The sequence below is a fragment of the Fusarium subglutinans genome (assembly GCF_013396075.1).
Source record: "Fusarium subglutinans strain NRRL 66333 chromosome Unknown NRRL66333_c0000004, whole genome shotgun sequence".
NCBI classification, from domain to species: Eukaryota; Fungi; Ascomycota; class Sordariomycetes; order Hypocreales; family Nectriaceae; genus Fusarium; species Fusarium subglutinans.
Genome location: NW_023502067.1, coordinates 213,377 through 237,983, shown reverse-complemented (window position 1 = coordinate 237,983; position 24,607 = coordinate 213,377). Strand labels below are relative to the sequence as shown.

The following is a 24,607-nucleotide window of genomic DNA, read 5'->3' as shown; positions in this document are numbered from 1 at the left end:
GCCATATTTGGGACGGCCCTGGCATGGGCCTAATGAATGGGTCAAGGTTAAAGAAAAGTCAGAAAAGACTATATTTATTTAGTCGATATTAATCAAGATTTTGAAGTTCATATTTGTTTCCCCCACCAGTGACTTTACTTGGTGAGTCCATCCAGTGAAACTTGTGCTGTTTCTGGTGGCTTCTGCTGTTGCACTCTGAGGAAAGACTTTGAGACAAATGATTGTCTCGGAAGATCTGATTGATCAAAGTGATCTAAGGTGATCTATTAGTCGTGCTGAGTGTGATAGAAATAGAACGCATTAGACTAGGGACCTGGTACATGAGATGCATGACATTGTCACGTGTTAAGTAGACACATTGATTTCATGTTGATAGTTCATTGGCGGGACAACAACTTGCATGCAGATACATATGCGTGAGGTCGTATCACGGGCTCCTCATATGTACAATGGTTTTATCGTGGCGAAGGCTGTATGGCTGACCTGCTGTATAGATGGTCGAGTTGGTAGAGAAGCACATGTTAAGAGGCGAATGGTTATCTCCTCTGCAAGACGGTGTTTTGGTGCAATCCAATGGTATGCTGGGTAATTGCACTGCATACCTCATGGTGTGGTTGACTTGTGAGGTTACAGACAACAGACTACGGAAGTGATTTTGAGGCCACTGAGGGTTACAGTGATTGCCACACAAAGTATCGGCCTGGAAATCGAGTAAGCATGAAATTGACAAAGTCAGATGTATCGTGACATTTAATTACATGACTTTAGTGACGTTGAAAAGTCAATTGAAGGACTGACTGTCTTATTTTCATGAAGTGGATTGAAGCTGGAAAAGAGACGACAACATTTGCTCACAGCCAATGAAGACAATTAATTTCCCCTGAGCAAGACCCATTTTGCCTGTGGACGTTTCAGCGTTTCAAAGGCCCCGCCGAGACGCGGGTGGCCCTGAACGATTCCCCGGCTGCGTTAGAGCCAAAGTTTACGGTTTCTTGGAACCGCTAATCATTCAGGGGTTTTAATGGGAAACGCGCTCCATCCCGTCCTTGCCACGGAATCGGGGCGAGGTAAAATGCCACCACAAAAGGAGACTACGTACCTATACAAGGTAAGGTAGTTAATGTTAGTAGGTACTAAGGTAGGTAGTGCAAGTGATATGCAATTGATATAAATAAGGTAAATGCACTATTAATGGGTAAGCAATCGTTGTTTTACAGCGCTGTATGACTTCTTTAGCTCACTTCTTAAGCAATGCTGCAGCTGGCATCATGGTCCTTTATTCTGACTGGCTCAGCCCTCAAAGGGAGAAGGGAGTATCGTAGTCTCATCACGCGCTCTTCTTTTCTTTTGCTTCTATTTATCGTTCTCTCCCGTCTTGGCCCTAAAGATGGTCTAATAGACCGGCCATGAGACCGCAGCCTCCACTTTTGTTTCCGTGCAGTAGGTCTTTTTGCACTCGATTATCGAGCTGCTTTCGACTTGGATGGACGAGTTGTCTGAAACGGGTGACGCTCCATTCAACGGGCTCGTCCTCCTCGGCACTAGCATTACCCGTTTGCGATAGACAGAGTGCATTAGGGGCTTTGGCATCTGGACTACGTGGTTAGAATAGGAGACTGAAAATTTGCTAAAAGATTCTAGAGGGATTGTTAGGGTGGAAAACGTTGGACCTGTTCCTCTTGAATCAGTGACCATACCAATAGAGGTGCCTGACAGTGACAGTATCAGTGGTAGTTTCACTGCGGCAGTGGAGTCAATCCTTTTTGGTGCCCGGGCGGCCAGAAACGAAACTTGGGCCCGGCCAGGCCAGTTTGCTTTATTATTATTATTATTACTACTACTACTACTACTACTACCTACAGCACTGCTACGCCATCCTTTTCCCACACAGACACGGAACAAAGATCGTCGCTCGTTCTCTCCAGTTTTTCGACACCGAGATCCATTCCCACTCACTTGCGCAGAAACAGCTTCATGTTGGACGAGCCCGTGGCTGGCCACTGGGCATATTGGTTGATCGATTTACTTTTACGGGCGCAACCTTGTTCACCACGCTGAGCGACACCAAATCCAATCGAGTACCACGACCGAAAGCCTGATATCGCAACGCCCCCAACGACCGAAGCAAGCAAGCAAACAAACAAATAAAGCAATCAGGTACCTCTGAGTTGGACGAGAACATCCTCGCAAGGATCTACCGCCCGACTCTCACGCAACGGCATAGACTACTGTGCTGTAAACAGGCAACAACAAAAAACCCGGCCCCCAGCCGTCAGCCTCCAACACCCGAGTTTGAAATAAAAAATTGAGACGGCGCTTCTCTGGCGCCAGGGGTCAAGCATATCCCATCCCATCTTTTGGTGCCTTGCGCCTTTAGGGACAGAGTTAGAGCAGAGTGACTTGTTGTTGACGGCCTCGCTCGTCGTTTCTACCCATCAAAATGACACGACCATCGATCGTCAGAGCCGGTATGTGCCTAGTGTTTTGCCTTTGCTGTCCTGTCCTGCCTTTATACCTGGAACGAGATGCCAACGCCAATGTCACCCTAAGCCTCAGCCTTGGGCATTTGCGATTGGGGTGCATCGCCTCTTGCGCAGCCTCATGCTCGTGTTGTTTCGTCGGTCCCTCTTAGAGTACAACTTCTTTCCCCTGCCCCCTTTATACATACTACAAGAACCCTTGAACTTTGAGGTAGACCTTCGGCCAACTACTCCCTTGCCCATTCTTTTTTTTATTACTTTCTTTTTCTTTACGTTTCATCGTACTTTCGTCTACCCTTGCCCCCCGGTCACTGTCCAAGCTCGAACCTTTCTGTTGCTCTCCGGGGTCGCTGCAAATCACGATACATTCCAACCACTCGACTTAGTCCTCTGCTTTCTCATTCCTTGTGCCCACAAGCTACTTTTGACGACACCACAAACTGACGTTGACGAACCTTTTCCCCGATCGCAGATACCATCGATCTTCAAGATCATCACTCTCCATCCGCTCAGGACCACTCGAAAAGCCCACGCCTGGGCGGCAACGCCAACTCCCTAGGTCCCCACCAAGCTGAGACTATTCGTGAGGTCACCCACGACATTGCAGACGAACAGCGACGCTCTCCAAGAGTCTCTCTCGATAACCGCAATAGCCTCGACGAAATTGATTCCTTTGCAGACGAACTTGTCGCAAACTCTACAAGTGGGAATACTCGCGCACAGGGCGCACGCGACAACAATAGCAATATGAACCAAGAAGATGCACTGGCAATTGCGCAGAATGGAGGCGTCTCATCTTCGGATGAGGGCGAGCTCGACGGCGACGATGACCTCGATGACGACATGATGGATAAGATCTCAAGTTCGCCTTCGATTGAAGATGGTGGGTGCTACCCCGTCGCTGCCCCTGCGGCATGGCCACGACGTGTCTCTTCCCTACCTCCGCCGAGGAGTAGTACTCCGAGTATCCCTGGTTCAAGCGGCACCAGAGTTTGTTCGCCATATCCCGAACCCCCCAACTGTGTACCCAGCCCATGCGCAATTGCGCAGCTTTCACGAGCATTGCTCACAAAAGTCCGGAATCATCGTCTTCATGGTGAGTATAACGGTCGCGACGAGCACAGTAACGACGCCGAACCCGAAACCGACGATAGCTGGACAACGTCCAATTCGACGGCCGAATTTCACGAAACGTTTGAGCAAGTGGAACCACAGCCTAGGTCCAACAGTAATGAAGGCTAGCATCCTTCTGATGAAGGATCGAGTATTGGAGGAAAGGGCACCGTAGTCGATAACAGAGAGCGGGATATATTCTATGACTGTGATCCAATGCTGGATCTATCTGATTCGGATTTTGACGACGACGAAACGCCTGACTTCGATCCCGCGCTTACTGTTCCCTACGAAGAATCTTTTGAAGACGATGATTCTGCACTCTCCATTCCTGACGACTACAATTTCATTGACTCCGGCTGGACGGTTGAGTGCTTACAAGACATAGAGGACATTGATTTCGAGTTCGTTTACGCGCTTCACACTTTCGTGGCTACCGTTGAAGGTCAAGCAAATGCCACCAAAGGTGACACTATGGTTTTGCTAGACGATAGTAACAGCTACTGGTGGCTAGTCAGAGTTGTTAAAGACAGCAGCATTGGTAAGTGCAAAGATTTCTGCTTCCACTGGCTAGTGACTAACGAAATACCAGGATATCTACCCGCAGAGCATATTGAGACGCCAACAGAACGTCTAGCACGTCTGAATAAACACAGGAACGTCGATGTATGTAAACTGACTTCGTCTTTCACCCAAAACTGTTACTAAAACCCAATGCAGCTCTCTGCAACTATGTTGGGGGATACGGCGGAGAAGAAGCAACAGACGTTCAAGTCGCCAATTAGATTTGGACGCAAAACGGTCACATTCACTTCCCCAACGTACCATGACTACACTGAGATCGACGACTATTCGTCCGATGAAGAAGACTTGGACGATTTATTCGCCGGCTCGACCACTACAGCAAAGCAAGAACAACAAGAACAAAAGAAAGATCGAGATCCAGCTTCAACAATATCGATCATCGAAGATGATTCATCAGAGGAGAGCGCCAGGGTTGAACCCCTCAAGCCCCGTTCAAATAAAGAAGTTAAAATGGCTATGGAGCCGTCAAAGGTCGACACTGTGGAAGAGGAAGATGAGACGAGAAGCAGTGAGGAAATACTATTCGACAACAAGCAGGAAGGCCCCAGCAGATCCCGAAATGGTACTGTCAGAAACACCGACTCTTTCTTTAGAGATGAAACAGTCGAGACCAAGAAGATCACTCTCACGCCTAATTTACTACGAGACGACAATCAACCTCGGCCTTCCCAGGACTCAACAACCAAGGATATCAAGTCCCGAGGAAGTCTTGATAAGCTGGACAAGGAGCTCATGTCCGATAAGGAGAAGAAGAAGCACCAAGATAGGTCTCGGAAAGAGAAGGAAAAGAAGCCGAGCGCCATCCGAAGTTTCTTTTCCAGAAAGGACAGAAAGAAATCGGTTGACGATGATGACGAATCTTTTGGCAAGCGCTCTATGGATATCGTATCGGAGCCTCGGGACAGCGAGTCAATTGAAGAGGTCGCGTCACCTGACAGACAACCGCAACGGAGTACTAGCAAACTTCAAAAGCAACTCCCCCGAACTGAGGCATCTCCTGGCAAGGGGGAGACCTCATCAACAATGGAACTTGCAGCTTATCTGGCCGAGTCTCGGGTCAACGATGTGTCCAACGTGCCACCAGCATCGATGCGGATCGTCAATCCCGAGACACAGGAGACACATGAAGTACCATCAAATTCACAAAGTGGTGGGGATTCGGCCAAGGTACGTTCCTCCTCAGCCGCTGCACAACACGACGATACGAAGGCATTGGCGAAGGCGTTGGGCCGCAGCGCAAGCACCGGAGGCGAGCCCAGGGCAATCAAGACAGTTAAGCCTCGTCCATTGATGGATCTGGATGAACTATCAAGCTCCGACGAGGATGATGTGTCTCAGCCTACGAACCGCACGACACCTGAGCAACCCGTCGAGAAGAAGCCCGAAGGTGGACTACGACCACAACTGCCAGGAGCGTTCCCTGACAGCTTCGATGCAACCGCCAAGCCGAACGCATCCACAGCGGCAGGCCAAGGCCAGAAGGATCGCCTGTCAGAATCACCGGTGCAGGTGTCACCTGTCAACGCAACACGGCCACCAGCACTGGAGATCGACACGTCGTCCCAAGAAGGTCGCTCGTCCTCCGATGTACCGTCACCAGAGCTCATGCCTGGTGACGAGACACCCAAGGATAGTAGCTCAACAAAAAGTGCCAAAGAACCTGGCTGGGATGACGAGAAGCTTCGTGCCTTCTTTGACGATGGTGAGCACGTTCGAGATCTTCTCATGGTCGTGTACGACAAGACAGACGTGGAGCCCGTTAGCAAAGACCATCCGGTGGTTAGTGGTATGTTTAGAGAGCAGAACGCGAAGCTAGCGGAGATTACCACTGTGAGTATTTTCATCGTCGCCTCATTGGGCATACATTATTCTGCAATACTAACGCAGCTACAGCAACTCGACAATATGCTCGGGGACTGGTTGGCTAGAAAGCAACGGTCTCGCGGCTCCGTATGAAACAACATATCGAAGCACGAGGGCGTTTCGAATACATCGTTGGCTTTAGCAGCTGGGCCAGAGGCCTAGCTCTGTATGAAAAGGAGATCTCTTTCTTGGTTCGTTGAACGACTTGACTATCTAGGGTCATATGGATTGCTGGTTCTGGACACGTCCACGAAGACAGTCCGTTGTGTTAGGTATAGGCGTTTGAAGGGCACGGCTTTTGATTGAGCGAGGATTGGCATGAATCGAATCCTCGGGCCGTGCTTTGGGCATTTTGACATATCCTTGGGACCTAGGTAGTTTACAGAGGGCGCCTCTGTTGATAAGAAGTATTTGCATACATATATATACACATACATCATCATTTATAGCGAGAAGATTCCGGATGTCGGAGGAGCCATTTTCACGTGAAGGGATCCCTGTATGAGCATGGAGTGAGTGGTGGCTCTCTGTATGCAAAGTGATTGACCCAGCCACTCTTTTTCCAACACGTCCCAGCCATGATTACCGAAGAGGCCAAAGAGGTTAGGCCAGGTCGGTAGTATTATGTGGTGTCGTGCAGAACAAGCGAGTGAGGATAGGGGTGCAGATAGTACATGAAGGTATTCATTCATGTTTCGTGGTCGAGAATATGGGAGGAGGCCGAGGTCTAGAGAAGACAGCCGAAGTGGCAGTGGGAGAGGAAGCGAGGATACTTGTGGCTGAAATAGATACCTGGCCATTCCTCGGGGAGCAAGAAAACACCGGACCTTGATATAGGGTGTCAAAATAGACTTAGTAAAGGGCACCCTAAACTTAGGCTAGGTTTACCTAAATATTTTTATTACTTAGGGTCAGGGGCCTGTGTTTTCTTTCCTCCCCTAGCCATTCAATGCCTGGGGAGCTCTATCGAGTGGGTTGCTGTACACAAGAGGAAGCTGGTGGATTCTGTCGGTCTGAGTGGATGTCAGCACGCAAGCTCGCCAATTTGGGAGCTGGAGCCGCGGTAGCTGAAGCTGCCGAATGGAGGCACCCATTTTACCAGGGGTAAACACTGTTTTGTTTTGAGAGATTTGGTTGGCTCGATTGTTGTTATTTACAGCGGGCCGAGGCATTGTGGACTGGGCAGATTAAATGTATCGATTGAGTATTTTTTAGCTATGCGCCATGCTGCAACGGTACACGAACTCTACTTGTCCCAGCCACCGTCTTTGGACGTTGCCCCTGTCTTGTTGCAGCTCAAGCGTCTGGAGTGAGCTGAGCTTGACTTGACTTGACTTCTCTTCCTCGCCCATCAATCTCATCTCCCAGTCAAAGTCCACTCCAGCCCGGTTCAGCACGCACGCACTCCTCCCCCAAGGCCCCCCCCAGATCGGTTACCTCCATCCATCCTTAGCACCAAAGGCCTGAGACAAACAAATCAACACCAACACCAACCCAACCCAACCGCTACGCTCCACTCACTTCCACGTCTGTCTCCCCCATCTCACCATCTTCAACTTATCATCATCACCACCATCATCATCCTTCGGCACCGGCGCTTGTAAGTTTATTTTCTCTCCTCTCTGTCTCTGTTTCGATTACCCTGGACCGGGATGAGCTGGATCTCCACGTCAACAACAACAACAGCATCCATCACCTTCCATCACCCGTTATCATCGGCTTGCGGCGCTTCCCTCAACCTCTCTGGTCTTGGTCTTGTTGTTGCTCGAGTAAACAAAGCCATTGGCTAGATACCTCACGAGAACCTCAATTGACTCTGACCCACCTCAATCCTTGCCTTCCAATATTCTCTCACCATCTTGTCTAGTCCTGTCTCCTGTCGTCCATTGTCATGTCCAGCTGCTGTTGTTGAGCGACCAAGCGCGCACATTCCCTCATCCCCATGTCAATAACGATCTGCGATCGTTAGACCCCACCTGTTAATTTTGAACATCCTCACTGACGCTTCGATCAAAGTCTCTCTTGCGCGTCTGACCCTTGACTCGACCCGTTGATGACGCCGTCGCGGCCGTGTTGACTTTGACGATAATATCCGACGAGGACGATCACGACGACGAAGAAGGACATAGCGCGCCGTGAGCACAAACCAAGATCCAACAGATCAAGGGCATCATTCAACCTGGAGCAATTTACCCTCAGTCGGATCAAAATAATATTCTTATCTGGACCTCGAACTAGAACGCGCTTCTCCCTTAATCATACCCTTCACCATCGCCGCCATATAGCCGAATAATAGCAAGCATGGTTGACTTCAAGAGTGAAACCGTCACCAAGGTGTCGGAAAAGGTCCACGATGCCACTGAAAAGATGGGCGACATGCTTGACCAGGCCGAGGCTGGCAAGATCCCCGGCACAAAGGGCCACCACCCCGTCTCTGCTGTGATCGGTACAGCTCTGACTGGTGGTATGAAGAATGCTGGTACTAAGGGTTATCTGGCGGTACGTTAGAGACCCGATCTGACCTGCTCAGGATGTTGGGAGCTAGAATGCGCATAAGCTACTTCCCCAAGCTATGATGCTATGGCTCTGCAAGATCCTGGAAGGAAACGACATTGATCATGACTGACGACTTTGTAGGCTTATATCAAAGAGCTTGAGGATAATCCTCTGCGCACCAAGATGCTCACCGCTGGTACTCTTGCTGGTACACAGGAGCTCGTCGCTTCATGGCTCGCCAAGGACCGCAACAAGCACGGCAACTACTTCACTGCTCGTGTTCCCAAGATGGCCGCATATGGTGCTCTCATCAGCGCTCCCCTAGGCCATTTCCTTATCTGGGCGCTCCAGAAGGCTTTCAAGGGCCGTACCAGCCTGCGCGCCAAGATTCTGCAGATTCTTGTCAGCAATCTCATTGTAAGTTATAAGCAACATTCCTTGATTGTCTAGCTCGCGCGCATGTAGAGGCAGAGATCGATGGCTTGACAGAACAAACCTGTACGATCAAGTTGCAAGTGAGACGATTGAAGTGCGCTCATGTTCGGAGAAAACTTGGGAACGCAACTTGAGCGAGATTTGAAGGACCCAGTTTTGTACCATCAGTCGCTAACACAGCCCCTAGATCGCTCCTATCCAGAACAGCGTCTATCTCGTTGCTATGGCTCTCATTGCCGGCGCTCGCACCTACCATCAGGTTCGTGCTACCGTCAAGGTCGGCTTCTGGAAGGTGATGCGGGTCTCGTGGATCACCTCGCCTATCTGCCTGGCTTTTGCTCAGAAGTTCCTCCCTGACCAGCTCTGGGTCCCCTTCTTCAACATCGTGTCCTTCATCATCGGCACCTACATCAACACCATCACCAAGAAGAAGCGTCTCGCAGCTCTCCGCAAGAAGCACTTCGGTGATGACCGTCGATCCAACGCTGGTGATATGCGACCAGGCCGCCCCGATGACTACCCTCCTCCTGGCATGGGTGGCCCCAACCCTCCCTACTAAGCGACTCCATCTCAAGCGCCGATCCGAGCTCAGCCACGCCAATGAGGACAGGTAGGAGATGGATGGCATTAGGAACGGCTACAGCATCTAAAGAGGAGGAAAACCTAGTGACGAAGGAGTGAATCAACATTGACTTCTTGGCGATGGGTGGATGATGTTGAAACCCATGCTCGGATGGGTCGTGTCGCTTGACAAGTATATACCCGAGATGAGGGGGTGAGTTGGACCGGTGCCCGTCCTGAACTCAGGCTGTTGAACATGTATCTACAAGAGAATTTCTGGTTAAGGATAAGGGCAATGTGGAGGGGAAGTGGTAAGATGTATGTTTGTATGTGCGAGTTGCTGGTTAATGAAATGAACTAGTATTTTTATCTTTTTTATACATCTTCTATAGTAGAGTTACCTGGTCGGCCTGTTAGAGCCTAATTTGAGGATATGTGAATAAGAACCCCGATACGTGAGTGACATCTATCTGTCTAGAACTTTGAGCGAAAGGCCTTGAGGCCTATCATTTCGGAAGGGCTCTTCGCGTCTCCCGCATGATATCATGACATAATGCCTGGAAATTCTTGATGGTGGCTTCGGACTTTTGTGTCGGGACTATTTGCGGATGCGAAGTATTATTCAACTGGTGAACTCACCATGGCATGTGAAGTGAGTGGAGGCTCGATGTATCAGTCTGGTAGCCTGACTGCATGGGGTACCAAAACAAGACAGGCGGGCGTCTCATGAGTTTCAAGCACTCTCGCTTTGTCTTATGAGATCCGCGGTCGGGGCTTCTGCTTTGCCACAATAGTCGTATGGCCTGCCGCGTTTCGGGACACTTTGTATAGGGGAGAAGTCAGTGCCTTGGGGTGCTTCAGTCGCCTTGATCAGGAGCAGTTGCCTCGGCCATAAACCCAGGGCTCCAGTATTCCCACTCGCCCTTTGTTTGCTTATCAACCCATAGCATGCCGCCCGCAACGAGATCGTCTATCACGGTTCGGGCGCGTGCCCTATCCCAGCCCAGGTTATCCCTCAGCATACTGACACTCACATAACCCAGGACTTGCGCCGCCTCAACGACCGAGACTTGGTCATCGTTGAGTTCACGGGGTACGCTCCGCACATACTCCTTTCGACCTACACGCACGACAGCATACGCACCGCCTAGCGGAGCAAGCGTCTGTACAGCGCGCCTGACATCATCGTCAGCAATGGGATCAGCGCCATCCATACGTCCTGCGGCGACCCGCTCTCTCAGCTCTGCTAGACCGATAAGACCTCCATTCTCCCCGCGCGTGGCGCCGCAAACCTCGACAATCCTCACAGCGAGCTCAAAGTAGAAATCGTTGACCGTCTTTCCGAGTAACTGCGCCCATATAGAGCTTCCATCCGAGCTACTGTTGCTATTACTGCTCGCTAGTGGATCTACACCGATGGCAGCACACATGCGAGCAAATTGGGCGCGAAAAGCGGGATCGGAGCGGATATCGCGAGCGTGCGTGTTTGCGAACTGCTGGAGGAGGGAGCGGAACACGGCGAGCTGCGTTTCGAGAGCTTGGGCGTTGTTGGCGCGCAGAGAGGAGCCATGAGATGCGAATTGCGCTGATGTGAGGCGTGAGCGGTCAAAGGCCGCAAGGCCTACGCCTTTGCGTGACATTTTGGAAGTTTGTGATGAGATTGTTGGAGGAGTAAAGTAAAGTAAGGCAAGGTTGGTGTTGATGGTGGAGGTTCGGGATTACGTCAAATGGCGGGGGTGGGTCTAGATAGACACGATTGTGAGACAGATTCCTCGATACGCATGGTTTTAAGTACTAATATATATATATATATATATATGAACCGTGTTCAAGCCCGAAACTCTGAATAAGATATGTTGTTCAAGATGCCTTACTATAAAGAGTTGGGCAGTGGAAGATAAGGGAGAACTCGTTGCTCTCATACACCAGTTGGCTGTTGATTGAGGTGAGTGCGTTAGTAGCATATCCGATCGGATGCTTTAGGTGTGGATAGAAAATTCCCGTAAGAGTCAAAGCCTGTCATTAGAATCAGCCCCTATAGAGATTGGCGCTCATCTACTTGTCAACGTAAAGGAAGTGATCAACTTTGGAATTGTTTGGTGTAAGTTGATTCGACTAAAGCAGCCCAAAGAGGTGGTGGGTCCACTTTGAATTGAAGTAAGGTACCTTTATCGAGCTCAACCTCTACGATGCAATTTCCCGCCTTAGCCCGACTTCACTTCGCTCTGTCTCTCACTCTCCTTTGTTCTCGCTCACAATTACACTACACAACACAACACAACACAACATCTCACCAATTAATTAATTACATAAATTCAAAGTTCAAGCCTCTACAATATGTTTATGCACGAGTCTATCTATCATGTATCTCCTGCAACGGAATCTCTCGGCCTTCGAGACCGAGACCTGTTCCTTCTTTAAACCCAAGAGTGGTGTGGTTCGGTGTGTATGGTCTGTCATGATATGACACCTTTTTTGGATTTTCCTTTCCAAAATGAACTAGTCTTCAGCCGTCTCTCCTTTTGATATCATCCTGGAAGCCTCTGACTTTGGCCCTGATACTGATAAACCTGTTGCCCTAGCACCGCCATCGCCATGGCTGCGAGCCTGCCCCTGATCGTGAGATAGTCATCACTTCGTTAATCCAGACCAGAAACTTCACGTCTCTAAGAATCTTCCATCTTCGTCGATGCAGAGATATCACCGATCACTGGGTCTGGCACTGAGCTTGGCCTTCGCCCATATCGTCCTCGTCATCCTCCCAGTCACCACCGAATCGGCCATCACCCGAGTTCTCACCCATCTGTCACCGAATTAGCTACTGGCTTCAAGCTCAGCCACAAGGAAATATGCTTACCTTCTCGATGTCAGCATCGTCCTCATACTCGACCTCATCAACTTCCTCAGCTTCAATGTTCGCAGGAGGAGGAGGCAGCATCTTTTGCAGTGTCTGGTACTCCGATTCGCTCTTCAGCCAGCCATCCTCAGGGAACTCGACCTTGACAATCAGGTAGAGGTCACCCTTGGTCTCGCCACGCTTCATAGGCATGCCCTCGCCGGGAACCTTGAGGCAGTCACCTGGTCGCAGGATCTTGCCTTGAGGTCGCTCGATGTGAATGCCACGTCCATCGAGATGCTTGAATACTGTTCGTGAGAAACCTGAAAGAGCCTCCCCAAGTGATACAGTCAGTTCAGCAGACAGATCATGTCCAATGCGGGTGAAGACATCATGGGGTTCTTCCACTAGTGTGAAGACGATATCGCCAGGCGTTTGGTCTGGGTACTGATCGGCTTCACCCTCCAGGACAATACGCTCGCCCTGCATGGAGCCTCTGGGGATGTAGATCTCGAGAACTTTCTTCTCTTGTGTTGTTCGCTTGCCTTTGCACTTCTTGCATCGGTCCTTCTCTTTGAAGACCTGACCGGCACCTTGGCAGTGATCGCAAATAACGGTCTCACGGCGCATCATACCAGGCCCTATCTGACGGAAGGCCTCAACGATACCATTACCCTTGCAGCGCTCGCAGGAAGCAGACTTGGCCTTCTCTTTGCCGCCAGAGCCCTTGCACTGGCCGCAAAGTACCTGCTTGTTGGCAGCAAACTTGACAGTCTTGCCACGGTAAAGCTCCTCGAGCGTCACCTTGTACTCTTGCTCCTCGTCAGGACCACGTCTAGGTCGGCGAGCGCCGCCGGGGCCTCCGGGGCCTCCAGGGCCACCGGGACCCATGCCAAAGCCAAACATCTGGGAGAGTATATCGTTGAGGTCGACCTCAGGACCACCAGGACCGCCTCGGGACTTGTCGAAGGCGGCCATTCCGTGAACATCGTAGAGCTCGCGCTTCTGCTCATCGCTGAGAATTTCGTAGGCTTGCGTGACTTCCTTGAACTTGGCTTCGGATTCTTCTCGATGCTCCTCGGCGACCTTGTCTGGGTGGTACTTCAGGGCGGCCTATTTCGAATTTGTAAGAAAATGCTGTACGATCTGTGTAACCATCCGCGATCACATACCTTGCGGTAAGCCTTCTTGATCTGATCTGGTGTGGCAGTTCTGTCGATCTCGAGGAGTTCTAGCAGTCGAGTTGGTTAGCCAGGCAGGCCTTGCTTATCAACCACCACAAATTTGGCGATAACGAACGAGTGGCTGGAATAATAAACTTGGCTTTTTGTACGTACCATAGAGATCGATCTCCTCGGCGCCAGGAGCGCCCGCGTTGAAAGGGTTCTCATCCATCTTGAAAACCGGAGATGAAGCAAGGTAGGTACAGCAAAATTAGTAGGTAGGTAGGCTACAGTACTTATGCTGTACTGTAGGTACTGTAATGTAATGCAGGATGAAGAATTGGTCCGCTCCGTCGATCAACTCTGTTGGCTGAGTGCAAGAGCAGAGCAGGGGCCCGTAGAAAATCTTTTGGCGCGGATTTGGAGCGCGGGGTACGTAAGGAAAAGAAGAAAAGAGAAAAGATCCAATACCAAAAGCAATGGAAGTATGTCAGTCAAACAAAACAGTACAAGTCAAGAGAGTCTTGTCTTGATAATAAATACACTCTCAGCTTGACGTTTTCTGATGTTATAACTCTCAAATGCAGAACCTGTTCTTATCATACAAGTTGTCTCAGTTTGAACTTGACTTTCTTTGCCTGCGTCATGTTCGTTGACGCCTGGCATTCCAATTCTGATAGCAAATCCGATTCTGTTTGCTTGTTGCAAGTAAAATTAGCTTCAGCAGAGCCGATAAAGGTCTTTTTAGTCCATATGAATTCAATCCAGTATTGGATTCATTGCACCTTTGATACATGAAACAAACAGTTTCTCATGTCTCTTATTATCTACCCCTCCATTGTCTAGGTAAGGTACCTACCTAACGATGCGATCAAAACTTCAGGGTCTCTCATGTCCACTGATAAGAAATTTTGACTCTTATCGCAGGCTACGAGACAAGCAGCCAGAGTGTGGCGGACTGCTCTGTCTGACTCGCCATGCACCGCCACGATTCGTTCCACAATCTCATGAGACTGGTTTCCTCACTCACACTCGTTTAGTACTAAGCTTGTCATGAGAGGCACATTTTCAATATGAGGCCCTTGTTAAGCCACCCGATAAGGCTTTCAGGAAACCTTATGCAATATCGGGTTTTGTATCATCCAATACCTCTTCTTGCTCGTCGTAACTTCACAAGCTCTGTTGGTCGTCAACATGTTCAACATTCTGATATAGCAAACAAGGCTTCTCGAAGTCCTTCAGAAGAATTCAATGAACAAGGAGGAAAACACGGTCGACCCATTAAGAAACCGTCGAGACTGGCGGCTCTGAAAAAGCGTGATCAGAATGTTGGGAACAAGGAGACCAAGGTCAAAGGGGGAGAAACAAATCAGCGATATATCCTTGGACAATCAGCCGACAAGCCAATCCGTACACGTTTTGCACCGTCACCTACTGGATATCTACACCTCGGCTCTTTGAGGACCGCATTGTTCAACAATTTGGTGGCCAAGGCTACAGAAGGCGGTGATTTCATTATTAGAATTGAAGATACTGATCAAGTAAGTCTTTTGATGTGCAAGACTTCGGTTTGCAATCACACATGCTAATTATCTAAGAATCGGTTGGTGCCTGATGCTGAAGAAAGAATCTTCAAAGATCTCGAATGGGCCGGGCTCGAATGGAGTGAAGGTCCTGACAAAGGAGGCCCATTCGGCCCCTATCGACAAGTAAGCTCCCCTTGACTTTATCGCCCTCACCTAGTACTGATCCAATAATCAGTCGGAACGTCTAGAGACCTATAAAGAACACACGCAGACCTTGCTCGAAAATGGCTCTGCCTATCGTTGCTTCTGTGACCAAACCGTCCTTGAAGCCCAGAAGCGGGCTCTTCATGAAGCTGGCAAATCTACGGCTTACCCCGGCACATGTCGTACTCTGCCACGCTCTGAGTCCGACGAGCGAGCCGCCAAGGGCGAAGCCCATATCGTTCGGCTTGACTCTACTCGCTTCGGCACACCCAAGTTCAAGGATGCGATCTACGGGCCTTTTCAGAAGAAAGAGCCCGAGGAGGACTTTGTTCTCATGAAAAGGGACGGGTATCCAACGTACCATCTTGCCAATGTAGTTGATGACCATTTAATGAAGATCACGCATGTCATCCGTGGTGAAGTAGGTATCCTCATGGTTTGAAATCCTGCGATATTTACTTACATCTGCATAGGAATGGCTAATATCAACACCCAAGCATCTGGCCCTCTATGAAGCTTTCGGCTGGGAGCCCCCGACCTTTGCTCACCTGGGCCTTCTCGTTAGCAACAACGGATCTAAGCTTAGCAAGCGTGATAGCAGCGTCGACCTGTCTACGTATATGGACCAGAACGTCTTTCCTATGGCTCTACAGGCGTGGCTTGCCAACCTAGGTGCGTCTACGAAGAGAGATGCGAAGACACCGAGAACTCTCAGCGATGTTGCCGAAAACGTAAGTTTGTTTCTAAAAGCTGATGCAGACTGTCAATATTGCATGACACGTGTGCTAATTATCGATCAGTTGACTTACAAGTTCACCCGAGGTGGCATCAAACTTAATCCAACTAAGCTCGACTTCTTCCAGCACGAGTATCGAAATCTCCTTACGAAAACACCTCCTGCCGGCCATACATCTCGCGAGCAGGAACTCATTAGAGATTACCTTGTGACTCCCCTTGTCAACGAAGTTCATGCCATCACCGCCTCCTCCAAGTCCATTTCTGATGACTACAAGCCCATCCAGCCCACAGGCACCGCTCTCAACTGGCCCGCCCCTTTATCTCCTGTTCCAGCCATGCTTTCATCAGAATCTTCTCAGTCGTATACCTCCAAGATCATCTTTCAAGAAACCGTACGGTATGCCTCTGTGGCGAACTTGGCCCGTTTGCTACCGTACTTCTTCTGGCGCCCTCCCCCTGAAATTTACCGAGCGGCCATCGTCAGCGAGGCCCCGCGTCTCGACTTGGTTGAATTGGTCAACAAGGCCGTGCAAGGAAATGATGACTGGGGAACGGCCGTTGACCGCTTATTTGAGAGCATCCCTTCCGACCAGGCTCCCGACCTACATGCTATTCTTCGCCTAATCGCGATTGGTGATTCACAGGCCGTTGGCAAGTCGTCCCGCATTCTGTTTGATGTGTTGGGTCAAGACGAGTGGCGATTCCGTGCAAATCTCGTGGCTTCTTTGCTTGGTGAACTAGACTCTAGTGGCCAACTCCCTGCCAGGACTGGGTAAAGAACAGAGGCGTGCTGGCTTCAGAAGCTGAACAGATCCGGCAGATATGGAAAGTCATCCAGTCGATTGGCCATTTATAGTATTGAGTATTGAGGGCAGGGCTTTGGATAAAATTAGAGATGAGTTGTATGAGTAGCTGTAGAATTATACGCAAATTCAATGACTGGCATGACTGGGGTAGTTATTATCAACGCCTATTCATTGCTTCACGATGGATAATAACGTGGTGTTATCATAAAGTCATGATTGAGGTTAAATACGAACCCTCGGGTCTCGCCCTGTTCTTTTCTCTGATTCCCTCCGTATGAGTGATTAGATAGGTAGGTAGAAATCAAATACCCCGGACTCCGGCTGCCTGCCTGCTATCTAACTTAAAACCCTTGATATGCTGACTATTTTGACATGCTCTGAAAAGTACAAGATTAAGATAATGGTAAAAATCCAAGAACAGAAAAAGGTCTTTTCTGGAGATTTCTTGGCCAACTCACAAGCCACTGCTTCGTGATAGATAGAAATTCGTAAATATCCAAAAATGCAAATGCGCGCTGTCAGGGTATATGTCTAAAGTTGAAAGATCCAAATCTGCAATCATGTTAGCGATGGGCTCAGCACCATAAGGAGGGAAATTTCCACATACCTCCATCTTGCCAGTCTCTGCTCGTTGTTTTTTTGCTTCCTCCTTAACACTATCAATCACCATCTCCAGGTCATCCTGGTCGCCCACTGTAATCATGTCCCCATTGGGCATGTCTTCGTCCTTAACCTTAATCTTAAATCGTCGCCTAATATTAAACTTATCGCGAACCTTGTCGGCTAGCGTTTCGTATTTGATATCAGGAGCGATCATGATGAGTTTGACTTCATCGGCGTGGACCTTGACACGGATCTTTGTGATCTCTGGTCGTCGGCTACCACGTTGACCTGAAACAGAGCCTGGACCTCGGCGTTGACCGATCATCTCGAAGTCGTTCTCGTTGATGGTTCCCTCATAATCTGATCCGTCTTCCTCTTCAGAATACTGTTGTTGTCTCTGGCGTCGACTGCCGGTAGACCCTCTTGAGTTTCGGTAAGGATCGCCTCCCTGGTACATGGCATAGACATCCTCCGGTGACCCTGTCTCCTCTGGGATCTGCCGGGGTCTTAACTGAAGAGGTTGAGGCTCCCTTTGCATCATTCTAGAACTAGCAGCAGATGCTGATCTTGCGGGCATGGGCCGAGAACGGCTATCTGGTGGCGAAGCTGCCTTCTCATACCGGCGGTTTGGCTCGGCCTGCTGTATGTTGAGTTTAGCCAACTGAGGCTTCCCACCGCGAACAGAAGCAGCACGAGATGGGCGCTCGTTCTCGGGTGGAGGTGTTGGCGGAAATACATTTCGGTTGTTCGGAGGTTCTGATTGTTGTCTCCGAGACGAAAGACCAGGTTTGACGAGATTTGTAGCGGCGAAGGAAATGTTGTCGGCAGGCCGGTCATCCTTGACCTCTAGCTTACCAGCCTAAATGCTGTTAGTCGAGGAAATTTGCAACATAGAATTTGTGAGAACCACTTACGTTCTTGATTTCAGAACCTGCAAATCCAGTGAAGGCATTGGCACGATCTGAGGCTGCCACAAGCCTAGCTTTGCCAAGATAATCTTTTGTCTTGAGATTTCGAACTTTGGCCTCGTTGGGTCTGTAGACAACTCCGACAGGAATGGAGAAGACAGTATAGCCCTGATCAAGTTAGATGAGCAGTCAGGGTAAATTTGATGGGATTGCAAACCTCCGCCTGTTCTCTGATAGCATCATCAATAACATTGTGATCTTCCACCACCTTCTCCTTCACAGCATACGAGAAATCCTGCATGCCAGCCTCCATCTGCTGCAAGTAGATGTAGCAAAGACCTCGGTTGAAAAGCACCTCGCAGGAGTAGAGTTTGAATAGAAGGCCGAGCTGAGCGTAGTCGATCATGGCATTGCCACGGAGGTAAAGGAGTGTATCGTTGAAGTTGGCAAGGGCTTCCTCGAAGTCGCCGAGGAGGAAATTCGAGACTCCTTGCTGAAAGTAGGCAACAGCGAGGTATTGGTCAAGTCGAATGGCTCGTTGGTAGCTCTCGACCTATGCAAGCAATTAGTATTGTTAAATTGTATAGTCTGTAAATGTTTGCCATACAGCTTTCTCGTGCTCGCCGAGTGTGGCATGGATCACGCCCATGTTGAAAAGGATCTTGCTGGTGTCACCAATTTTACCAAACTCGTTAAGAGCCTCTTCGAATTCATTGTTATCGTAGCGGCCCAGGGCTGCCACCCAGGTCTCGATTTCCTGTAGAGAGGAATTGAGTTAGTGGACTGATCAGGAAGACATAACAGTAGAGGAGTGTGTGTACCTGTTTCAACGACATGATTGTCGTTGCAGGGCAAAGTACCACGGCAGATTCGAATTTAGAATGATAGGTAGATAGATATGTAGGAGCGGTATGATCGGGAATAGAAAACAGTTTAGGGGGATATTCGTGGTAAATAGCAGAAATTCGAGAGTCAAGGGAGAGTTGAGGGGCTCAGAATGGGCGCTTAATGTATGAGGGCTGTCCCAACTTATTATTCGGCGGGCAGCACCTGTGACCAGAGGTAAGGAAGGTGCGGTGCGGTCGGGTCGAATGGCGGCGGGGGGCCAGGTAAGGTACGCTAGGCACGGTACGGGGGTACAGGGGTATGCCAAGTACCTACGGGCCTGGCGGACACCTCACTGAAGCTAGGGGACAGGGGGTTGGCTTTGCAGGGATAGTCCGGTGCTGGAGTGGAGGGGGGCCTGAAGCTAGCAATTGGCGCACTATAAGTCTCGATGTCTTGGCGGCCGAGCCAGTGGCGCTACCTCGAGAGAGAAAGAGGAAAGTCAAGATGTGCTTGGTGACTAGACGATGAAGGGATTGGTTTGTTTTGTGATATAGGTAGGTAATCGATGGGAGATTAGGTTGGATCGTATGTCGATTCTGTCTGCTCTTGGAGTATTCTTTTTATAGCTTCAAGAGTTATTGGTTGCTGAGGTTGAAAGGCTCTGAGGTGAGTGTTGGACTTGACTCGAGACCTAAACGCGTATAGAACAAAGCTAGGTATTGTACGGACGGGGTATTGAATTGTATGCAACAGCTATCGCGATATAACAAAGAGATGACAATTAGGATACTGATCAGCGAACGACAGATCGGGAGGCTGAGTTGTCGGTATTATATCTAGCTTGAGAGAATAAGCCAAGAAATCGTCCATGTAAATGCGATGTTTCCCTTCCGGCTCAACTGCAAACACCTGGCATGGAATCAAAACGTCTGCAAAGAACAAAACTGCCAATTTCATGGCCTATTTCTAGATCGAACCAGAGTTTATTGCGAGCCAAGAGTCAATGGCGCGGTGATGGAAGTGATCGATTGCAGCAATGCTTGAGATGACATACGGCACAACAACCGATGAGTGGCTGGTGCAACTAGACCCAGCGCCTAGAGACGATGGGAATTGGTCAATGATGGCTGTCACACGGCCTACGCGGGACCTGACGCTCTACAACCACACTCTGCAGTCGTCTCTGCCAAGGGGAGGAGGTAAGAAAACTTGGGGCCTTTGTCCTCAGCGATAAAAAGACTCGGTAAGTTTACTATGATTTTAATAGAGCTTTAGACCAGTTTATTCTGACACCTTGATTTAACGTCAGAAGTTTTATTCCCTGTGAGGTCTGTTCAGCGGCGGGCCAGGGGGATGTGCAACAAGGGTTCGCACGTTTTTCTTTTCCTCTTGCCTCTGCTACAGCAATGTTTCCGACTGCATCTGAGATCTGAAATGCATTACATACTTGCCTCGGTGTATGTGCAACGTCTGATCGACCGCTAGCCACATGTAAGAGGTTTACCAACACTCTTACCGGGCCGGGTTTGAGCTGGGAACCTAAAATCCTCATCTTGTACCTCTTCTCCACTGGCATAATGGATACACATCGGGGAATTCGAAAAAGAAAAGTTGGCTGTTTGACGGTGTAGACTAAAAGACTGAATGCATAACCATCACCTGTGATGTGATCTACTAGCTAGATGTGATGTCTTTCCTTTTCTCACATAGATGAGAGCTAAATTGGTGCATCCTACCCTCATGAAACTAGCTCTCATGTTGGATCGAACCACTGCATTCAGCAGCGTCGTCAGATGCCTCAAAGTAATCGAAAGGTTCTATGCGAACTGTGATGAAAGATTTGGGGTTCTGCCAGGGTTTGCTTAGACAACGGGGTCACTTTATGCACCTGCTGCAGCGACTGTCACAGGTGCTGGTCACTCTCAAGCGCATCTTCTCATTGGCCACTACACCAGGGTCTTGCTTGAATGGCCCACTCCTCGGCGGCTACCTACTCCAATTCTCCTCTCTCTTTCACGATGGGAATCCTCAGTCGAACTTACATACAATGCCAACAAGTCATACCCTGGTCGACCGCCATGGCTGATGGGATGGGATGGGTTTGTGTGTCCAAGCTGCTGGTGTCGAATGACGTGCGTTCCATCCTCTCGATCAATCCCAATCTGGGTTTAAGCGCCCTGATGTGGGCAGTTTAGAGTGATGGACCCTGCAGCGTAGGCCCAAAGGAATGGAACATACAGCAGACTAACATAACTTACTGTTGCTGGACTCGATCGTTACGTTTTGTTCTATTCAGGCTTCGGTCCCGAAGGCACGGGATCGAAATGAGCGTTGCAAGTGGTACTTACCTACCTGTCCAGCCCAAGCTGCCAAGATGCGAGGGCCAGTGGATCTACGGTGAGTGAAAACGACAGTCGTTGTGCTTTCGTTAACAAAGAGCCGAGATCCAACCCGGCCGGCCACTAGGGAGACTCTCAAGCGATCTTGGCAAACGGAGCTTAGGAAGAAACCGGCACCAACAGGAACTACTTTCATGACTTGAGCCAAATACCAGATGATGATGTTTGCTCTCGTGATTTTTTACAGCATCTTCATCTTGAAGTGTTCCCGGCCTATCCCTTGCTTCCATTGCCGCCAGCCCTCGACGCTAATGCGCCCACTCAATACGCATCTGGCTGTAGACGATATAGTACCGAGTATCCATAGCGTACCACCAGTCCGGGCTCTTCATCCAGTCTCTCAAGCCTGACTGTGTTGGGAGTTTTCCTCCTGACGTTCTGACCCCGTCTGGCCTCCTTACCGGGTCAACAACTATATAGATGTACTCCCCTTCTGCGGGAGGCCTTACGACGACTGCGGCAGTGCATGTTGTGTTGCATTGAACCTTTCGGCATATTGTGATCCGGAGCCCCATGGAGCCAAGCCAGGGGTGCCAGTTGGTTACAGCCCGAGACCCGGGGACGTAGCAGAAAGTTTCTAGACGTCATGACGTTCAGGCACGAGATATCTGATACAATCTCACACCGGAAACTATTTGATGAGCTTAAAATCGACAGTATAATCAGGCACTTTCACGTACCTTGTATGGAGATATCTACTTTAATAACAAAAAAAAAAAAAAGTTAAATGTTTGTTGGCATCGCTTAACAAGCGAGTCAAAGCCATTGGTTAATCTTAATGAAAGAACCAGCATTCCTCCAGAATTTTTACACACGGTGTTATCATGAAAATGGTTCATGTGGAATAGTCATATATTGACCTATCTATCTGTCTGTCTCAGAGTACGAGCGGATTCAACGGCAATAGTCGATCATGTATCCATCAAGGTTAGTTAGTATTGCATCCAAGTTCCAAATTCAACTTTGAACAGTTTCTTGTTCCTTCATCTCGCCCTGTTTCTCATCGCACATCGGATCTTGAGTTTATCTACCATCCTGATGCGAAGGTTTGAGCTAACCCTCAGCCTTGTATTTCCTCCCGTCTCTCATACACACGAACAGGTATCGTCCCTGTCCCTTCGTCTCATCCTTTACTCACCTGAATATTCTTTTCTCTTTAGAGGCATCGAAACAGTCGATCTACTCCGAAGTTCACCTTGGCAGCGCTAGCCTATCGTGACTGACGTCAAGGTAGAGATGCCAATGGAACATGTTACAGCTGTCACTTACACCCTTGTCTCGCATAATTCTGTGGCTGATCTCCGGGGTTTCATCTTCATCCCAGCAAGGTCTTACTGCCAATGCATTGAAGCCTTGGATCTCAGGTTTTACTTGCCGTCTATGCCTTAGTCTCAAACTTTCATCAGCCGTTTACCAGCTTTTATCACGTGGATATGTAACCGTAGAAATCAGTTCCGAATTCTTTCAAAGTGAACGAGTACGAGAATCAGTTTTTCCGTGAGGCACAGCTAAACACGAAGGATATTGCCTCTTTGGAATGATATCGAACCATGATCATGGAAAAGACCCATGTTCGATCTTGTCCCTAGGTCAGATATCGCACCACATCTCGCCGCAGCACCGTCGATGCGTTACAGATCTTCCACTTGTCACTCTTCAACCCAACTCGCGTTGCATGGGCTTTGTTTCAAGTTTGCGGAGAAACAGTTGAAGGGACGACAAGCCTTCAACAAAGAGTGTGCATCATGCCATAAATCAGAAATAATACTCTTCTTGGCACTGTTCAGCATTAATGTCCAGGCTTGGTTGCCGACTTTGATTTGGTAAATGCCTCGTTATCATAGCATTCCCTTCTGGACCTCGTCCTTTCGTTCCTCCCAAAGCGTCTTGCCTGTGCATGAGCACACCGTTTTATCGTTATCCCACATGCCAGCGCTTCGTGCAATAATGCCGACGACGGTGTCCTTATCGTTCTTCAGTGGTTCGTCCTTCTCTTCCTGCCTTGTCAGAACCATGGCGTGCCCAATAACCTCCCATATTTGGAAAGCATGGTCTATGAAGGCTGCGCCCCGTCCATCTTCACCTACTTCAATAGTACCAAGGTCACCCCGAGGCTTCTTGTCTTCTCCTGTCCAGACAGGACCCGTTGAGGTCGCACCGTTCTTCAAGTCACCGTATGCGCGAACCGAAGCTTTGTAAGTTCCCGGCGAAACGCCGCGGATAGTCAAGTCGACTAATGTCCGTCCTGAACTAACTTGTACCATTCTTGCTAGCCCCCTTACATCTCTGCTAGGCTCTTCATAGAAACCATCCACAGGATCCTCAAATGTTTCGAGAATACTCACAGCGGCACCTGTCAGATTTCAAGGTCAGTGATCCATCGTACCAAGTTGTAGAGCCAAGTTTTGAGGAGCCGGCAGTCCGATGGCCGTGTGATTGTATCACAGGAGGGTGAGTAACTGCTCTGCACATACTGTTTGAGGCCCCCGTTCCACGCAAGATGGCATCTCTTCCGGTGGCTTGGATAGCTTCTACGATAGCTGATGGGGGAGCTGGAAGTTCGGCACCGTTAGCTTATACGCGGCTCGGTGAGTTAGCTCGCCTTACCGGTGCCCTTGACAGAAATCAACTGGTCCTTCAAGTTGCCTTCCACATTACTGATACCGCCGAGCTTGTACAAAGAGTCTGAAACCGCCTTGACACAACCGTCACATGACAGCGGAACAGCAAAGAGGGTCTGTTTTCAGGACGTTTCATTAGTTCCTAGAAACTGGGAAAAGATCTCAACAACTCTCCTCGTCCCCTTTTCTCAGCCATGACTCATAGCTCAGAATTTTGTGCGCACCTCAAACGAGTTATCGGCCGTCATCTTGATAGATGCTGCGTTGATCCGTTAGTTTCATACTTCCAGTGTAAGAGAATCGCATAGAAGTTGGAGAACTAACAAGTGGGGGGCGTGGTGTTAGAGCTGATACGTGAGACTCGATATTGATATGCGGAATAACCAGCTATTGTGAAGAAAGAAGCAGCTGTAAATACTCTTGCAGGTGTAAACTTGAGAGG

At 49.3% G+C, this 24,607-nt stretch overlaps 8 protein-coding genes across 8 annotated transcripts; 4 read left to right on the top strand and 4 right to left on the bottom strand.

Moving 5' to 3' along the window:
* Positions 1-2,440: 2,440 nt before the first annotated feature.
* On the top strand, positions 2,441-3,722 carry FSUBG_905 (ATP dependent RNA helicase; the record flags this gene model as incomplete). Its single annotated transcript, XM_036687521.1, has 2 exons — positions 2,441-2,468; positions 2,953-3,722. 2 exons carry the CDS (start codon positions 2,441-2,443, stop codon positions 3,720-3,722), a joined length of 798 nt encoding a protein of 265 aa, XP_036543491.1.
* Positions 3,723-3,809: 87 nt separating this feature from the next.
* On the top strand, positions 3,810-6,134 carry FSUBG_904 (ATP dependent RNA helicase; the record flags this gene model as incomplete). Its single annotated transcript, XM_036687510.1, has 4 exons — positions 3,810-4,134; positions 4,186-4,259; positions 4,314-6,008; positions 6,072-6,134. 4 exons carry the CDS (start codon positions 3,810-3,812, stop codon positions 6,132-6,134), a joined length of 2,157 nt encoding a protein of 718 aa, XP_036543490.1.
* A 2,208-nt stretch (positions 6,135-8,342) lies between these two features.
* On the top strand, positions 8,343-9,531 carry FSUBG_903 (uncharacterized protein; the record flags this gene model as incomplete). The annotated part of the gene is made up of 3 exons (XM_036687500.1): positions 8,343-8,540; positions 8,679-8,954; positions 9,160-9,531. 3 exons carry the CDS (start codon positions 8,343-8,345, stop codon positions 9,529-9,531), a joined length of 846 nt encoding a protein of 281 aa, XP_036543489.1.
* Positions 9,532-10,390: 859 nt separating this feature from the next.
* On the bottom strand, positions 10,391-11,173 carry FSUBG_902 (SNF8-like protein; the record flags this gene model as incomplete). Its single annotated transcript, XM_036687489.1, has 1 exon — positions 10,391-11,173. One exon carries the CDS (start codon positions 11,171-11,173, stop codon positions 10,391-10,393), a length of 783 nt encoding a protein of 260 aa, XP_036543488.1.
* Positions 11,174-12,240: 1,067 nt separating this feature from the next.
* On the bottom strand, positions 12,241-13,764 carry FSUBG_901 (uncharacterized protein; the record flags this gene model as incomplete). The annotated part of the gene is made up of 4 exons (XM_036687478.1): positions 12,241-12,336; positions 12,391-13,482; positions 13,542-13,600; positions 13,707-13,764. The coding sequence occupies 4 exons, from the start codon at positions 13,762-13,764 to the stop codon at positions 12,241-12,243; spliced, it is 1,305 nt and encodes a 434-aa protein (XP_036543487.1).
* Positions 13,765-14,605: 841 nt separating this feature from the next.
* On the top strand, positions 14,606-16,776 carry FSUBG_900 (glutamyl-tRNA synthetase; the record flags this gene model as incomplete). The annotated part of the gene is made up of 5 exons (XM_036687467.1): positions 14,606-15,073; positions 15,131-15,241; positions 15,294-15,683; positions 15,736-15,993; positions 16,063-16,776. 5 exons carry the CDS (start codon positions 14,606-14,608, stop codon positions 16,774-16,776), a joined length of 1,941 nt encoding a protein of 646 aa, XP_036543486.1.
* A 561-nt stretch (positions 16,777-17,337) lies between these two features.
* FSUBG_899 (oxidoreductase) lies at positions 17,338-19,153 on the bottom strand (the record flags this gene model as incomplete). The annotated part of the gene is made up of 6 exons (XM_036687454.1): positions 17,338-17,358; positions 17,414-18,268; positions 18,324-18,485; positions 18,535-18,870; positions 18,925-19,074; positions 19,139-19,153. The coding sequence occupies 6 exons, from the start codon at positions 19,151-19,153 to the stop codon at positions 17,338-17,340; spliced, it is 1,539 nt and encodes a 512-aa protein (XP_036543485.1).
* A 4,229-nt stretch (positions 19,154-23,382) lies between these two features.
* FSUBG_898 (Superoxide dismutase 1 copper chaperone) lies at positions 23,383-24,413 on the bottom strand (the record flags this gene model as incomplete). Its single annotated transcript, XM_036687443.1, has 4 exons — positions 23,383-23,897; positions 24,019-24,096; positions 24,152-24,281; positions 24,390-24,413. The coding sequence occupies 4 exons, from the start codon at positions 24,411-24,413 to the stop codon at positions 23,383-23,385; spliced, it is 747 nt and encodes a 248-aa protein (XP_036543484.1).
* Positions 24,414-24,607: the final 194 nt, after the last annotated feature.